Below are 19,280 nucleotides of genomic sequence, written 5' to 3' on the forward strand. Positions count from 1 at the left end.
TAAACCAACTGGGAGCTGGTAGCTCAAACCTATAATCCTAGCTACTGATGGGGCTGAGATCTGAAGATCATGGTTTAAAACTAACTTAGGCAGGAAAGTCTATGAGACTTTTACCTTCTATTAACCCCCAGAAACCAGAAGTGACACTGTGGCTTAGAGTGGTAGAGTGCTAGCCTTGAGTGCAAAAGCTCAGGGACAGCACCCAGGTCCTGAGTTTTTGTCCTGAGGAACAAAGAAAAGAAGTCATAAACCAAAGGAAAAGAAGAAAGAAAAAAAAAAAAAACTGCAGACAGTGCAATAAAGACCCTCTTATTTCCATTTCTTGGAGTTCATTTCGATAAGCGCCATCAAACCATTCTAATATGTACTCTATATAAACATTTGTTGGTATATATGTTATACTTAAGTGATGTTCAGTAAAGTTACTATTGCAATTTGGGCTGTATAGTTCTTTAGATCTGCCATCACATTGTAGGGCAATGTGACTCAGATCTCTTGGATACCTAATATTAGTTGAAATCCTATATACAACTCAAAATATCCTACATATCTTCATACCCCAAAGAGAGCTGTTGCAATAATTCTTAATAGTTTTAAAAAAATGACTTGAGATTAGAAAATGCACTTAATAAAATTGATGCATTTAAGTAAGTATTAAGCATTTTATCTGTATTTTTTATTTTAAGTTACATCGATATAGTTTTGGTATGTGTGTTTTGATAAATCATTCTGCATAATTGCTGGGTGTACTTTTAGATTAAACATCAATGGGAAATCCTTGGAATGTTTCTGACAGATGCTGAAAATTACTAGAGCTAGCCAAAATCTTTGGATGAATAATATTAAATTTTTCTCTGTATTTGGGAACTCCTTTTTAAAACCTTTCTGGGTAAGGAGAAACATCTCTCAGAGATAGTAATTATTTGAGAGTGGGTCTGAGCTGGGAGCAGGCCTTTTTTTGATATGCAAACAGTCCAACAAGCCTAAGCCCTGTCTGGTCTATCTGGCTCTTCTGCTTTGGAGGCTTTGTTCTGTGTTAATCATCTAGTGGGCTGCGGTGCCATATACCATTTCACTATCTATAGTCCCTGTAATACAAAGCTCCCTGGAACTGTGGAGACTAGTCAAGTCTTTCCTTCCTTGGACACTCCAATAAAAGCTTTGGCCTAAGCTTTTTGCCTCCTGTCTTCTGCCACCTAACCTAATTTGGGTGCTTTTCCTGTGACCTTCTGTGGCATGCAGCTTGCCTCCCTTTGTCAGTATAGTAAACTGTTTTCCTGAGCCTCTCACATGTTATTATGAATTACCATATTTGAAATAAGATGCTACAACTTTGTGACATAGTTTTTGTACAGAAGTTTCTATAAATCCCTTCCTGTCTTTTCCCTCCTATTTTCATAGTTCATAGCTCCTTTATTTAAATGTGTTTGAGAATTCTGTAGGCCTTATGTATCAACTACATATAAAGATTAGGTGAATTCTTTATTCTTATGTTTTTAATTTATTTTTTTTACTATTTCTAGCTAAAGCTAGAACATGAAATATTCCCAAAATATAGTGGTTTCAAGCATGTCACGTAACAGTCTAGAGAGAGAGAGCACTCATATTATCATTGTACTTGCACATCCTTCATATGTGCCTTCCCAGTCTTTGTGCAAGGTATTTGTTGGTTCTCCTTACAGCCAGTCATCCAGATGAAGAAAAGGAGCCTTGAATGCACACATGGATTCCTGGGAGTGAGAGGTGACATACCTCTTGTTTACTGATAGGCGTAACAATCACTTGGCATAACAATCACATAGTGGAACAATCACAATGAGGTTGGGAAATTGTAGCCATTTTCAAACTTGGGCCTTCTATTATGCAAAGAGGAAAATGGATATTAATGGGTTAATTGTTTATCTGTGCTACAGACATATTCTTAAATATATATGTACAGTCTTTTAAGTTTCTGTGATAATTGTTATCCTGGTACCACAGTTTTGATGAAACCATCTTTTCAAGTTCAGTGTGGCATAAGGCTGTATTGGTAATTTCCTTTGAAATTGAATTACAACACCAGTTTTCTAGCACAGGTTTTGTTGCAGACTTTTTGAATAGGATTACTTTCACACCCACAGTCCCTCCTCATTCATCTGTTCCACACAAACATATTTTATGCATCATTTGTTTATTCATGTGTAGAATAATATACAATAAGTATTGTTTTAAACTGGAACTGCGGTTATGCTAGGTGACAAAAATGCATTTGTATCGTTATTTGATCTTTATCCATTTTTATAACTCTAACCTCTTTGTATTAACAAAAATCTGTTATTTAAATACCATCTTTTTAAGATTTAGTGCTTTTTTTCTGACACCAAAAAATGTGGATGTTCAACCATATAAATGCCAGTGAAAATAAAACTTTTGAAAGTATTGGTATATTTTGGTTCTATAGCAAACTTCCTGTGTTGGGAATTTTTCCCTATTTACAAATAAACACCATATGCAAAATAGTTATAAAAAAGCGACAGCCTTGTGAAGTGCCTATTTTTCATCTTTTAACTTGAAATCAGAACTGTTCTTTTGTTAGATACCAGTTCCCCAAGATTACGCTCTGCATTGTAACTATTTATTTATTTAAACTTACTAGTACATGTAAATTTTGATATATACTGAATTCTTGAAAATGTGATGTAATTATTTTATGAATGAGTTAATTGCCTAAAAAATACTGTGTAATACTTAAAATTTTCTATAGGTTTAATGAGCATCTGCAATGAGCTTGGTGATCATCACTTTTGTCATTTCTCTTGAGTTCCATCTTTGTGCCAAATATATTGAGTTTATGAGACCTGGGCTAGTTAGCATAAATAGGCTTTTTGGATTTTACTCCTTTTTATTCATAAAGACATAAATCAGATAAGTAGTATTTATATGAATAAATATTGCTATAGAAAGGTTTCAGGTGAATGAAATTTTTCTATTTATCAATTGTATGAAAGGAAGCTAAAGGGTATTGTGAAGAAAAGTATTGTGTCAAGGACTAGTGTTTAATAACCAGTGTGACTCAGGCTAGGTCCTCTCACAGTTAAAAGAAATTACAGTCCCCATATCCTCCTCCCTAAAATCTGTCATTTTTCTATTTTCTTCATGACCAAATCAACTTATGCTAATTGAAAATAGTAGATATTCAGAAATCACCTTGTAATATTTGTTTTATTCCATTCTTTTAAATATACTTGAAAAATATACATTAGCTGTCTCTATATGCTAATCACCTCCAAAATCTCCTACAATAATCTCCTAAAGTTACAGATACCCACTGGAATTTTCTTGATTATAGACACTGACAAAAATTGCTTCTTTTGAATTTTTGAAGTATTAATGGTGTTGTCTCTATCCTGATTTGTCATTCACCCTTTCTTTGTATATAAACAGTCTTCTCAACATTTAGGGGTTTAAATATTTCATGGAAATAATTTGATCATAAGGTAGTGTGTTAATAACGCTTTTTCCCAAAGTTGTTAACTTAGTTTTCTAGAGCTGTTTGGAGTATGTTTTTTGTTTCATTGCATTTAAAAATACTCCAAATATTTTCTTACAGATTTGATATTTTCACTAGATTAAATATGAACCCTAATAAAACTATCTTCCTTAATAATGGATTTAAAATGAGATAGTAGTTAGAAGAATTTAAAGTTTCTGATCTTATTTAGGAGTTTTAAAATTTAACGTTCACCTAAGTAACTATACATTTCTAAATTGTATGTGATATTCCAACAAAATCAGAATCTTTATTTTTGTGAGATTTATTAGTATCACTTTTTACTCTGAACCTAGATAAAATATTTAAATATTTTATTTAGTTTAATAGAAGTAAAAACCTTTGTGTCACTTAAATGTATTATGTATTTTTAACAGGACAGTTCATGTAATTAAGTTATAAATAATTAGCAGAATCTGATATTTTTCTTTTTTTTCCAAGGGAAAAATTTATACACAAATGAATATGTGGCGATTAAACTGGTAAGTTCATGTTTCTCACTCTTAAGTAATTATTAACTTACATTTTCATTAATTTTAATTTCATATTTATAATTTGGATGTTTATTCCAAAAGGAAAAATGACATTGTATAACTGAATTTTTGTTACTGAAGTCCTTAATATCATGATTCCTCTGTCAAGTTCATGATAATGTGTAAGATAGTAGTGTTTTTCTTTGCCCCCAAAATTGTTCTTTTACCTTGGCATAAGTAAAGAACTGAATATTTGAATATGGGTGCTATTTTTAATTTAGCTACAGTTTTAATTAGATAAAAATTTCCAGGATTTTTCTTTCTGATTCAAATGTTTAGACAGCAGATGTGTCTTATTAGTTTGGATTCTTTAAACACATTTAAAATTTTTTTTGTATTAGTCTAAGAAAATCATAAACTTAACTATTACTTGGCTTTTTTCAGAAATATTTGATGTGGGATTGAGGGAAATCAAATGCACATGTGCTTTTTCTGAAATCCTAAGTGTGTACAGGATAAGTAGAGAGTTTTTTTGGAAGAATTCAGACCTAGGAATTGTTTCTGTAAGGCAAATATCCTGTGACCCAACTTTTCTACTGACTTGTCAGCCTGGATTCTACAAGGTTTAGCATGGCTTCATTTTCCCAGCCTTATGTTTTTAACCTGTGATAATAGGGTGATGTGCAATTAATGATACAGATGAGAGGCAGGTATTTGGAAAAGAGGCAGGTGGGAGGAAACAGGAAAACTTAAAAGGATCTTTATGTGTATGTATTGACTTTGACTTTAGCAAATAGTTTATTTTTACTTGGAAATAAAGATGCACCGTAAGGTTATAATATGTGCTATCAGGAAAAACTGGCTGACATAGCATTTGCATAGATGATTCATCCTGGTTTCAAGGTCTAATACTGGTCTTATGGTATAAACAGTGTGTCGCTAAGGTTGTCACTTTTTTTCTCCCTTTTTAGGGCAGTTGTAGAGCTTGAACTAAGGGCCAGGGTGCTGTCCCTGAGCTCTTTTGCTTAAGGCTAGTGCTCTACCAATTTGAGCAACAGCTCCATTTCTGGTTTTTGAGGGGTTACTTGGAGATACCACACTCATTGTGACTTTTTCAGTCCTGGATGGCTTTCAACTATAATCTTCAGATCTTAGCCTCCTCGATAGCTAGGATAATAGGCATGAGCCATCAGTTCCCAGGGTCACTGTTTCTTAAGAGTTGGATTCACACTAGTTAGTCATGGGAATCACACAGCTCTGAGGTTTAAATATTAAGGATAGGTTTGATTTCTAATTTTAATGAAATATTTTACTATTACAAATTCAAAATGCCTAGATTTGTATAAATAGTGTAATTTCTATAGGGTGCATAGAAAACCAAGTTACAATTGTGTTTTTGTCATGCATGTGAAAGAGGAACAAGGGGAGATTGAGTGTATGTGGTTGGCAGTGGGGAGATCTGTAAGGTAGGGCAGGAACTGTGGTGGCTGAGTTTTTGGCATTGTTTGTTCCATGTTCTAAGATAGTGGACTTGAGCTCGATGTTTTTTTGGCATTGGAGTTGGGATTGTGAGCCAAGACGGAAGCATGGCAGCACTTGTATACTCTGTTATTGGTAGAGCCGCTCCACTCACAGAACATGTCCTGCATGTCCGTGGGTGTTCATCTAAAAGGCTAAGACAGATGAATCATTGTGTCAATGCAGGAGCTACTGCTCTAGGCTGACCTTTTTGTAGGTCTAAGTCATTGAGTGCTGACTCTTAGGTCCTATCTTTGCAGAGCTTGAACTGGTTTATCCTGTCCTCACTGAGGATGCCCTAGTAAATATTTGTTATATTATCTTCCAATCTTTATACACATATACCACTTTTTTGTGATACTTGGATTGAGCTCAGAGACTGGCTTACTAGGCAGGTCCTCTACCAAGTCACTCCTTATGTTTTTTTTTCCTTTCTCTTTTCTTTTTTTCTTTCTAAGACTTGAACTCAAAAGTCTGAGTGCTATCAGTATTTTTGCTAAAGGCTGGCACTCTACAACTTGAGCCACAGCTCTGCTTCTGGGTTTTTGGTAGACAATTGGAGATAAGAATCTCATGAGCTTTTCTGCCTGGGGTTGACTTTGAACTACAAGCCTCCTGAGTAGGTGTGAGTTCAGTCATGAGCCACTGGTGCCTGACAACTGTTCGTTTGTTTGTTTGTTTATTGTTATGGGTTTTGAAGTCAGGGCCTGGGCTTTGTCCCTTAGTTTTTCTGCTCAAAAGTGGCAGCCCTTCACCACTTTGAGCCACAGCTCTACTTCAGTTTTTCTGATGCATAATTGGGGACAAGAACCTTATAAACTTTCCTGCCTAGGCTGGTTTTGAACCACCATTCTCAGATCTCAGCCCCCTGGGTGGGTAGCTGGGATTACAGGCATGAGTCACGAGCATCCGGCTTCCTTGGTTATTTTTGAGGTATATTTTGAGTTTTATCAGGGTCAGCTTGATCTGGAGTCCTACTTGTTTGACCTTTTGACAAAGGCCACTATGTTCATTGTTGTGCCTCCTCTGTAGCTTAGGATAATAGGTACATGACACTGTGTGTAGTCATTGATTGACATGGATTCTCACAAACTTTCATGTTTTCAAACTTTGATCTTTCTCATTTCTGCTTCCCAAGTAGTCAGGATTACAGGCTTGTGCCAGTGTGCCTAAGCTAGGATTTAGCTGTTTTTTTTCTTTAGCTGCCCCCATTTATTATTATTATTATTATTATTATTATTATTATTATTATTATCTGTTTTCACAGTCCTGGGGCTTGAACTCAGGGGTTGAGCATTATCAAAGCTAGAGCCCATTACTTGTGGCTTTTTCTATGTATGTGGTATCTAGGAATCAAACCTAGGTCTTGGTGCATGCTTAGGCAAGCACGCTACCACTAGGCCAAACTCCCGGCTCTCATTATCCCTATTATTTGTTTTATTATTTTTCCTTCTAATTTTTTTCCTCTCTCTTTTTTTAAAAGATATTCTTACTTTGCTCTAATTTGCTTTTTTAATAGTACAGTGGTCAGCATTATATATAGAACTTATATTATTCAGTATACTTTGTGGAATACCAATATTATTAGAACTGTGTCTTTAGGATTTTGGAGTTGATGTATGGCAGCTAGTTATACTCTCTTCAAATTCATCCAGAAATATGTTGGAATAACAAAATGTTTCTACATTTTGGTACTTAATTTGCTATTTGCATTTTAAAAGTTTTTTTTTAGCTTGTATCTATTTCCTCTTACTGTAACAACTAACATATAATTTTGATCAGAATTGTTCATAAAAGTAATAATGTGAAAAATTGTGACTGCTTTCAAACATATCTGATATGGTACTGGGAGCATACAAAGCATTATTTGATTATACAATATTGAAAGAGAAACTTACAGTGATACTTTCAGCTCTGTTTCTTAAGTTTATACATTTATCTAATGTTACTGTTTCGGATTGATCATTTGTTTCAGGATAATTTATTAAACTGACCATGGCTATTACCTTTACATCTTGTTGTTTGTATGGATGTAATAGCCGGGTGTTCATGGAAAATTTATGGCAAGGTGACTTTTGTCATAGGGTGGTATAATACAATTTTATTACTAGTGACATACTGGAATCAACTTTGGATGACTAAACTTAGATAGATCTAGCTTCATTTTTTTCTAGGGCTATATGTTTAGTTTCACTTACGGTTATACAACTAGACAGATTTTATCTTAAGACTTGTAGATAGTTAATAAGAATCATAGGGATTATGAAGGCAAAATTTCGATTTTACCTTTAACATGAAGACACTAAAAATAGAAAAGTTGAATAACTTGCCAGAAATCTCACAGCTGCTAAGTAGAAGATTGCGGATTCAAGCTCAGAATAATTCGGTTTAGTGTGTGCTTTTAACTAGCCTGTCTCCCAAGAACTAAGCTATTTATTTCCTCTTATAATAATCTTAGGATTTAAGTTTCCAGTGGGCTTTTAATTATTTATCCCCTTCTCTCTTCTTCCTTCCTCCCTCGCTCCGTCCCCTCTTTCTCACTTTCCTTTCCTTTCCTTTTCCCTTTCCCTTTCTCTTTTCCCTTTCCCTTTCCCTTTCTTCTCTCCTCTTTTTCCTCTCTCCTCTCCTCTCGTCTCATCTCTTCTCTTTTCTTTCTTTGCCAGTCCTGGGGCTTGAGCTTTCCCAAGGCTAGAGTTATACCACTTGAGCCACAGCACCACTTCCAGTTTTTTCTATGTATGTGATACCTAGCAATAGAATCCTGGTCTTTGTGCATGCTAGGCAAGCACTCTAATTATTTCTCATCTGAAGTCTTTATCAATTGATTGTAATTTCATTATGATGTATCTTGGTGTGTGTTTTTTTTTCTTTTAGTTATTCCATTTGGTGTTCTCATTCTTCCTGAATCTGTTCTAGAATATCCTTAGTAATTATTTCTCCAGATATCACTTGTGTTCATTCTTCTTTTTCCTTCCCTCCTGAGACTAAAAATAATGTGTATTTTACCTTTGAGTACATTGTTCAGTGCTTGTTTTCTGTTTTTTCCTTTAACATTCTATCACACTTTTGTGTTTACCTTTCACTTTCCATAGTGTCTCTTTGTTGTATTGGTCAGCTAGGAATCTGAAATTTTAATTAAGTTATTATAGTGCTTATTATTCAAAATTCTATTGTATCCTCTTAAAGTTTTCTGATACTTTGTTATCTCTTCTGTCTGTTCGGACATATTGTCTCATTTATTTATTTATTTCATTTTAGCACAAACTTGTACCTGGATCTATTCTTAGAAAGACAAAGATGGCTAGTTGAATATTATATACTGTTCTAATACAAAATTGCTGATACAAAAAATTTTAACATTTGAAATTGAGGCTTAGCGATTTTTAGTAAATTAAATGCTTTTGCTTGTTTGTTGTTTGACTAGGAACCCATGAAATCCAGAGCCCCACAGCTACATCTGGAATACAGATTCTACAAGCAGTTAGGATCTGGAGGTAAAGCTTTCTGTTCTTAAATTTCGAGTTAAATACCTTGTCATGGCAATAATCTTTCGTTTCAAGGAATAATATTTTCAAATTGGTTAAGAAGAGTGATTTGTTATCACTGTACTTATGAGAAATTTTCTTAGTATGCCTTTTCCAAAAAATGTTTTTCTGTTTTTTTAGTATTACTGGGTTGAACTCTTGGCTTCACACCAATAAGCCATCACTATATCCCCAGGCCTTTTACTGTAGTCTTAAAGGCCATGGTTTTTTGAAAAATTACATTTGTAGCCTTTTGTGGTGGTACTAGTATTAATAGAGACCATTATGAAAAAATGCTTAAGAATCTGAGATGCGCATAATTTCCATACTCTTAATCTTCTTGGAAAGAAGAGATTGTGATAGTCTGGATAATAGTCATATTGAAGCTAATTACATGCTAATTTTTAGAACTTGTTAATGTTACATATGGTAAATGTGTGTGATGGAGAAAAAATTCTTTCTGGGCAGCCCGGAGTGCAATCACAAATATCCTTGTAGGAATGAGGCACAGGAGCATTCCATTCATAGAAAAGAGGAAGGCGTTGTGACCATGAGGCAGAGATGGGAACAGCAGTGCTGCAGTAAATCAAGCAATGCTTCCCTGATTTTATAGGCTCAGGAAGAGGTTTCTGCGTTTCCCTCTTCTTGCTCATAAAGGGAATGTAGCCTTATAATACTACCTTGATGTCAGTTTACTGAAACTTGGTTTCAGCCTTCTGGCCTCCAGACTGTGAAACAAAAAAAATGTTTTAAGTCACCATATTTTTTTTAGTAACTTGTATAGTTTCCCATATAATATCGATAAGGTATGATTTTTGCTTATCCAGATTTAATAAATAGGAATTTATCCTGTATCCTTTTTTGGTAGTATTAGGGTTTGGATTCATGGTCTCAAGCTTGGTAGGCAGATATTCTACTTAAGCTATACCTCTTTCCATGTATTCAGGTATCTTGTTGTAATCATATCTGTGTTCTAGTTCTAGTTCTGTGTTCATTTATGTAGTAGAGATTTTACATTTTCTCCCTTAAGGCACACTCTGCAAATGAGTCATCATTGTGGTGACAATAAATTTGCAATTTCATATTAATTCATTTATCACTAAAAACTTACAATATATCTTTAAATATGATATAAACCCTTCTTTGTTAGGTAACTTTGCATTGCTGTGGCAAAGATATAAGATAGTCAGTTTATAAGGAGGAAAGATTTACTTGGCTCATGATTTTGGAGATTTCTATCCATAACTGCTTGATCCCATTGTGTTGGGTATATGGTGAAGCAATACATGATGGAAAAAATGGGTGGTGGAAGAAATCAGTTCACCTCATAGCATCTGGGAAATAAAGGGAGACACAGGAAAGGACAGGATCCAGTATCCACTTTAGCAGCACATTCTGTGGTATAAATGATTTATCCTAGCTCTTACCCACTAGTGCAAGAAGATGGGGATCAAGTCTTTTAACAATGGACCTTTGGGAGACACTCCAGATGTAAATATTAGCAAGGCCACTGTGTTACAGAAATTGTCATTGACAATTTTTTTAGGTTATGGAGATAAAATTAATTAGATGTGAAGCATATCAGTTGTGTTAATCAAACAAGCTAAGTGGGAAAGAGAAGGAATTGACTAATTACTAAAAATTAAAGCAACGAACCTAAAATATAGGATATTCACATATCTAGAGTTTCAGATACTTTCAGTAATATCTTGAGTCTCTGCTCTGCTTTACTTGGTATGTGTGTGTATGTAGGTCACTCTCTAGTTGGTCCTTGATAGTAAATAATTCATAAATTCTAGTCTAGGCTAGTCTCTTTTACGAATTGCCCAGGAAGATTTCTAAGGGTGAACCTTACTGTTTCCTGTTTGTCCCTTTGCTTTCCTTTGACTTAATCACAATTATTTGATTTCTCCAAGTTAGTCATTTGAACTTCCCCAGGAGGTACCTGAACTTCAGAGACAGAACATGGAAAGCAGTGGTTGTCTACTGTGAAAGAAGTGTTAAAAAGAGGGGGTTGAGTGCAGATAAGTTAAAAACAACAGCCCTCTCTACTAAAATAATGGAATTCTTCAGAAAGAATGAATATATTGTTTTAAGGTTTAATAAGCCATTATATTAGAATTACAAAAGTGTACTTTTACTATTTTAACTTTTTAAAAGCTTTACCTTAAAAATTATATTAGAGATAGTAACATGAAAATAAAACATACTGCCACCCATCTTTTAGCACTTGAAAGACAGTGCAGATACTCCCATATTTATTGAGTCATAGATATATAGGTAAGGTGCTTCCGGCCTTTCCCCATCTCTTGTGTTACCGTGTCATTTACATGGGTCAGAATATGAATGACATTCCCTGAAGCTCATCACAATTACTCTGAAAGTCTAACAAATGTAATCTTTCTGTGTATTTCATAATGAAGTCAGAAATTTTAGTAATTTTTGTGATCTTTTAAAAAATGAATTGTGTATTAAAAACATTGAATACCCATGTGAGACTAGCTATTAAAACTAGAGTACTCCATTGTTTGGGGAGAATTAGTATCTTCAGAACAATTTCATTTTGGAATTGATTCAAGAAATGATTATGTTTTTAGATTTTCTTAAGCATGGATGAATCATTTCAAGTAATTTAAACCCTTAATTTTTGTATAGCATAGTAAGGTTCATTTAAATAACATCTTGCTTGTTCATAGTTTTAAAATTACAAATATCATAAATATAGCTGTTTATATAACAAATTGAAAAATAGAAAATAACATGTGTTAGTGTGGATGTGGGGAAATTAGAGCCTTAAACTTGCTGGTGGATTTGTAAAATGTGCAGCCACAACGCAAAACTGTGTGATAGTTTCACCAAAAACGAAACATAGACCTACCATTTGATGTGAAAAATCCATTTCTTGACATATGTTTATATACATGTGCATGTATGTATATATATATATATATGTGTGTGCATGGGCCTTATGTTCCCTTGGCACATGACCTGCATGCCAGTAGGAAATGATTACTTCTTAAATAGGAAAATAAACTTGTCTTTCATTAGATATGAAATTATGATGTAAAATCTCCAGATTTGAAACTTCTGCCATTTTATGTTTTAAAATGTGATACATTCATATGCAAAGCGGTTACATTAATTTGAGTTTATTTCATTTCTGAATAATGAAATTTAAAAATTTTGTACAACTCAGTTTTGTAACTATTTTTTTTTTTTTTTGCCAGTCCTGGGCTTGAGCTCAAGGCCTGAGCACTGTCCTTGGATTTTCTCAAGGCTAGAGCTCTACCACTTGAGCCTCAGCACCACCTCCGGCTTTTTTCTATGTATGTGGTACCAAGGAATCGAACCCGGGTCTTCATGCATGCTAGGCAAGCACTTTAACCACTAGGCCAAACTCCCAGCCCTGTAACTATTTTTTTTGTGATTGGGTATATGTTTAATATCTGGTTTACTGAACTAGAGATAGAAGAAAATATCATTGATGAGAATTTTTAAATTCTTCAAAATAGTAAACAAGGAAATTTTATATGGCTTTCTGAATTGTATTGTTCTGCTTTCCACAAGCCATCAGTTTCCAAAGAATGGGAGGCTTTAATTCATGGAATGAATCCAATATTTAATTTGTATAACAGACTTAAATACTGATTCATTAATTCATTAATTTCCTAGATGCATTATACACATGAAATGACATGTTTTTTTGATACTCATTTACAACTTAGGTATAATGAATTTGTTTAAAAATCTAATATCGCCATTCTTAGAATGAGTTGTAGGTTTATGCCTTAGATGAGTGGTTATAATGATAAAATAATCGTGTCACTCTACTCCCCCTCAAATTATTTAGGCCTACAGAGAATGGTGCACTAAATTCTTTTCTTTTCAGTATTTGTAGTGTTTAGACATTTACTTACTGGCAGATGATACTAATTTTAAACATTACTTGAATTTTAGAATAATTTCTAAATGTGTAAATAGAATTCTCTCAGAAAGTACAGTTTTTTTCCCCCATTGGGATGGCCTGATTTTTTTTTTTATTTGGGATTAATTTGTAGACTGCTACTACTTGCAAATCTGAAATTTAACACCTGTCGTGTCAGCACTTACCATGAAACACTTATTATTCAGCTAAAACAACTTCAGGGTCTCAGGATGAACTTTACTTTCACTACCAAGACAGACAAGGCAAGAAAAGGGTCTTTGTTTTACATGTTTTGTAAAAAAAAAAAAAAAAGGCTTTAATGGATCTCTTGGTAGAAATTGGTAGAAATAACCAGATTCTCAAATATCTTTAACAACCAGTCCACTATGATACTATATGTTCATAGTCTCTAGAAAATGGAAAATTATGAAATGGATCACGATATTATTTTTGTTAATGATACACTTACTTAACTAATATCCACTTGTAAAAAAACCCAAGTATTTCAAGACATGCAAGAAAGTACCAAGCAATCGTTCTTGTTTGTTTGTTTGTTTGTTTGTAGTATGGGGGTTTGAACTCATTCTCTGATGCTTACTAGGCAGTCTTTCTCCCACTTAAGTCATTTCTCCAAACTTTTTAATGTTGTGCTTACTTTTCAGATAGGAACTTCTGTGTTCTGCCTGGGGCTGGCCTCTGCCCTTCTACTCAAGTCCTCCACATAGTTGAGATTACAGGCAAGAACCACTGTATGCAGTTTACTGGTTGAGATGGGATATCACTAACATTTTGCCCAGGCTAGCTTCAAAACATGAGCCTCAGATAAACATATACTTCTACTTCTGGTATCAAGCAGTCTTTACAAGTATGACTTCCAGCTGGGCACCAGTGAGTGACTCATGCCTGTAATACTACCTACTCAGGAGGCTGACATATGAGGACTAGACTAGCCTAGTCCATGAAACTATAGTTAAGCACCAAAAAAAAAAAAAAAAAAAAAGGCCGGAACTGGAGCTGTGACTCAAGTGGTAAAGCGTTAGCCTTGAGCAAAAGAGCTTAGATTCAGCACCAATGCCCTATGTTCAAGCCCCAGGACTGGCACTGAAACAAAAGATTATAAAATAATGTAAGACTTCCTGTATATTATTGTTTTGTGATTTATTTAAATTAGTTAATATTGTTTTGTCACTTGAATACGATTCTGAAATACACATTTTTTTATTGTGATGTATAGAGTGGTCACAGTTACATTTGCCAAAGGGTACATCACTTCTCACACATTGACACCTCCTCTCATATTTTTGTCCCTATTTCCCACCTCCACTTACTCCCATCATCTTATTTTCCCCATTTCCCTTTCCTATTTCAAATAAACAAACATATACAATACACCAGGTAACAAAGTCAGATGGTATAATAATATGAGATTACCAAAAGGGCATCAAAAGAGATGAGAAATAACATAGCACATGAAGAACAACAATCACATAATACAAAGCTCTTGTTTCCACATCCTGAAGATCCTTTCATTTAGCTTCATCCTATATAGCCTTATGTATCTAGGTTTTGAATTGTTGTAGTCCTCTGCTGAGAGGAGTAAGATTGTTACGTTCCTACTCATTGTTAAATTTTTCTTGGGGGAAAAGTAGACCTAGAAATTCAAGATGTCAGGAAGCACCTGATGATTAGATGTTGGAAATTAGTTTATAACTATCTTTCTTAGATCACCAGTCGATAGCATGTTTCAAAATAGGTAACATGTATTTTTGTTTTGGTTTGTTTTGCCAGTCCTGGGCCTTGAACTTAGGGCTTGGGCACTGTCCTTGGGTTTTTTCAAAGCTAGAGGTTTACCACTTGAGCCACAGCACCATTTCTGGCTTTTTTTCTGTGTATGTGGTACCGAGGAATTGAACCCAGGTCTTCGTGCATGCTAGGCAAGCACTCTACCATTAGGCTGAACTCCCAGCCCGATAACATGTATTTTTCATGTTTGGTTTTGTTTGCTGAGTCATACTCCTAGCCTTTCACTAGCATATATTTAAAAGAATTTAATTTTTTTATTAACTTACTTCATTGCTACTGTACACATAATACACTTTGCTGTACTTTTCACCCTTTTCCTCTCAAGTTCTGTGTCCTCTCCCCAACCTTTCTGAAGATGTACACTTGAATACATTATACATAAGATAAAGAAAGCAGAATCATCAAAAAACTAAAAACTTAAAGAATTCTCTTGTTTTCATATCTTGGAGTTCATTTCATTATGTATATTATTCTATATAACTATGAAAAGGCATTGATTGTGCCTTTGTGTTTCTCTCCTAAGAATAGTGGATGACCATGTATTAGTTCAAATATAAATAAATTTGTAGCAATTAGAAATGTATTTACTGGGAGTTTATATGTTAAAATTCTCTATAAAAGAAATGCATTGCAGAGGCTTACTTTTGTCCATGAATTGAATTCACTTGTACAGTTCAGTGGTCATATTGATCAGTAGGCATAGTATTTTTTTCTTCAAATCCTTTTACTGAACCTCTTTTCTCTCTTACCTTTTACAGTCCCCCCCCCAAAAAAAATGGCTTGTAGTTTTACTTACATTGCTGGAGTGTGTGTCTACTCATTTCCTCAGATTCTGCTGTTCTAACTTGTCTAAAATTTAACAATTTAGTTTGCTCAGTGTTAACATAAAACTGTCTGGACATTTCTTAGGAAATAAAATTATAGTTTGATCCAAGTATTTTTTCCATTTAGGTTTTTGCTTTTGGTCAGAGAAATGTGTGTGTGTGTGTGTGTGTGTGTGTGTGTGTGTGTGTGTGCATGCATACATGTGCACATGTATGTATGTATGCCCGAGCAATTGCCTGTCTTGGGGCTTTAATTCAGGTTGGGAGCTAGCCCTGAACTTTTTTTTTTTTAAGTTCAAGGCTAGCAGTCGACCACTTGAGCCACAGATCAATGGACCTTTTAGGTGGTTAATTAGTGATAAGAGGGGCAAGAACTCTGCTGCCCAGGCTGGCTATAAACCAAGATTCTCATAGCTTAGCATCCTGAGTAGCCAGAATTACAGGTGTGAGCCACAGAGCTAGTTCTAGAAGAATTTTAATTACACTTATTTTTTCTCTATTGGAAAATATTATGTATTCATAAAAGCTTGGAAAATTCTAAAATGTATAAAAGGTAGAAATTACTTATGTTTTCAGTAATTTCCATTAGCTTTCATATTTTTCCTTTTCGCATCATTTCTACTCATGTGCTTTTAATAACATCCCAATATTTCAAGCTGGATTTGATAGATAATGCAGGAAGGTCTTCAGTTCAGGGATACCCTAAATGACACAATAAGGCCTTGTCTCAAAATGATTTGTCTCAAAAAGCATTACTTTTAAAACAATATGCAATTATAAGTAACAACAAAAAGAAAATGAGCAGTATGATACATAGTCATAATTTATCCATCTTCATCTCCAAAGCTAAAGACTATTGCATTTCATAGAGTTGACATGACCCAATTTGTTTATTTCAGACTTTGATAAATGATTAGTTGACAATTCTTTCCAACTGTAAGAAACAACACAACTTAGAAACCTTGTATGAATGCTTTATTTACTTGGAAAAGAATAGGGCAGGGACCAGGAGTTTGTCTTCGTGGTAGAGGGCTTGCCTAGCATGCACAAAGACCTGAGTTCAATTCCTTGGTAGCACATACACAGGAAATGCTGGAAGTGGTGCTGTGGCTCAAGTGGAAGAGCACTAGCCTTGAGAAAACCCTAGGACAGTGCTCAGGCTCTGAGTTCAAGCCCCGGGACTGGCAAAAAAAAAAAAAAAACAAAAAAGGAATAGGATAATTTTTCTCTTAACCAACACTTTAACCCTCAGTTTGTCATCCTTCCACAATTAAGGTTGGCTTTTTCATACTATATTATCAAAACATGATGGAAGTAGAGCTGTGGCTTGAGTGATAGAATGCTAGCTTTGTGCAAATGAAGCTCAGGAACAGTGCCTTGGCCCTGAGTTCAAGCCCTGAGGACTAGCACAAAACAAACATGAAAAGTAGTAATTTCTTAAAGGTCATTTACAGTGCAGAGTAGTGGCCATATTAAATATTCTGATTGTTTCCCTTAGAATCTATTGTATTTAGCATGGATCTTTTGTCTAGGCATGAGTTTGCAACTGTGTGGACAGAAAGAATTGGATGCACTGGTTTATGTCTGTATTTCAAAAGTTGATATGCTTATCTACCCAAATTCAGTAATAATAAATATTACACAGTTTCATCGGAAAAGTTTGAAGTATTGTCAGGTCTGTATTGACAGATGAAAATTTGACAAAATTCTAATTAGTTCTTCAATATTTGGATTTTTATTATTATAACTAACATTGTGAGTTTTTCTTGTTATTGTAGACTTTCTGCTTTTTTAGGGGGAGGGGGGCTAGTACTAAGGCTTGAACTCTAGGCCTTATGCTTGTAAGGAGACCATACGGTAACAGTCACATACAGAAGGAGAATTAGGAGGAGGTTTATTGGGAGGGGGCATATTTCCCACTGGAGAGGGAGAAATATAGCACCCGTGGCCATCCAGGTAGATGGATGTAACACCTGGACTAGTGGTGGGAGGTGCTCTGCTAGGTGTGGGTGGAGGGAAGGAGTTCCCACCTATTCTGGAGGAGTAGGGCAGGGTGGAGTTTAGGTAGGTTGGGGGCCTTCTGTTTGTGCAGTTGGGGGCTTCAAGCTGCCCCACAAATGTAGTGGGAGGGGCTAAGGACCTGAGGTGGGGAGGATGCTAGCAGTGCTGTCATAGCTTTTTTGCTAATGGCTGGTGCTCTACTAGTTGAGCCACACCTCCAGTCTCAGCTTTGCTGATTAATTGGTGTTTCATGAATTTATCTGTTCGAGCTAGCTTGGAGCCTTGATTCTCACATCTTAGATTCTTGAGTACCTAGGAGTATAGGTGTGAATTACAGGTACCAGGCTGACTTCATGTTGTGCATTCTTGAGAATACATTTGTTTTACTTGTTAAAGGACACAGTTACAAAAACATAAATTTTTGACTTGATGTTTGATTCAGGAGTCCTGTAACATTTCTTTCTATGAAAAAGTATTGGGACAAGCTGAACAGAGAGATTAGTTTCATCCACTGAAAAAAAGCAGAAACAGAATAACTTTGTTTACTTATTTTCCTTATAAAGTACAGGGCAGAGAAGCAGAACAATGAAAATATCAGTGGTTAGCATCAGATTACATTAAGTCACTTTTGTGTGGATGAAAGCAGAAGAACTTCATTATTGAGCTGATTGAAGCTAGTCTGTATGTGAAGTTTGTTATCTCTGGTAGTTATTCCCTGTTCTTAAAAGGTCAGATAAAGAGCTTAGTTTTCTGAGTTATGAAACTTAGTGTAGGCAATGCTATTTTAGTTCAGTCTGTTTTCTTGGGGCCACTATAGAGCTAGTTATAAAATAAATAATAGCTTCTATTATTTTTACTTAAAAGACTTGCATAGAAGAAATGAAAATGAACTTTCTTGTCTTCCTATTAGTTATTACTAGAAAGCCTTCAGGCTTTCACCATCGAGTATACTGTTAGCCTAAAGTTTTTTGTAGATATCCTTGATCAGATTTAGATGACTTATAGTCCAGATTTTGCTGACGGTTCTATCAGATGTGTGGCTTATTTATTTACTTTTTGTAGTTACTAAAACGATCTATGAAGACTTGAGATGTAGCTCAGTGGTAGAACAGTTGACCAGCATGTGTAAGGTCCTGGATTTGGCCCCCAGTACCATAAAAAGGGGGGGAGTAGGAAGAGGATAGGAATCTATGGAGAGAAATATAACTTAACTTATGAGGGTTAGGATGTGGCTGTAGTGGTAGTGTACTTCCCTGATTTGTATGAGATCCTGGGTTCAATCTCCAGTACTGGGGGTGAGAGGGAATAAACGACAAGAAAAACTCACAAAATAATATACAAAACATTGAAACACACACATATGCACACATGAGTGTGTGTGTGTGTGTGTGTGTGTGTGTGCATACAATGAAATTTCTTAAATAGTTTTCCATTTTAGAAACTTGGAAAAAATCCAGTTATTAAGTAAACTAATATCTGTTGCAATTTTATTCAGAGCTAATTTCTCCAGTTTTATTAGTAATGAAGATAGTCATAGGGAAGGACAGAGAAGTCCTTTGTCAGCCCTTTTATTAAAGAACTTCAAAATCTGTTTTTTTCATATATTTTTATTATAATTATTAGAAGGATTACATTACGTTATTCACTAGATAGAAGGTGCATTACTTCACAAACATTGATACC

General features: G+C 34.9%; 1 protein-coding gene across 8 annotated transcripts in view; it reads left to right on the forward strand.

Annotated features, from left to right (window-relative positions):
* Positions 1–19,280, forward strand: part of Csnk1g3 (casein kinase 1 gamma 3) — a 95,917-nt gene that overhangs the window by 34,649 nt on the left and 41,988 nt on the right. For all 8 annotated transcript variants that reach the window (XM_090340085.1, XM_090340087.1, XM_090340089.1 and 5 more), the window contains exons 3-4: positions 3,971–4,011; positions 8,945–9,014. In XM_090340085.1, the coding sequence (XP_090196211.1) occupies positions 3,971–4,011; positions 8,945–9,014 (111 nt within the window). The remainder of the gene's footprint in view (positions 1–3,970; positions 4,012–8,944; positions 9,015–19,280) is intronic.

Source organism: Megascapheus bottae, chromosome 10, assembly GCF_031878675.1.
Source record: "Megascapheus bottae isolate mThoBot1 chromosome 10, mThoBot2.hap1, whole genome shotgun sequence".
NCBI classification, from domain to species: Eukaryota; Metazoa; Chordata; class Mammalia; order Rodentia; family Geomyidae; genus Megascapheus; species Megascapheus bottae.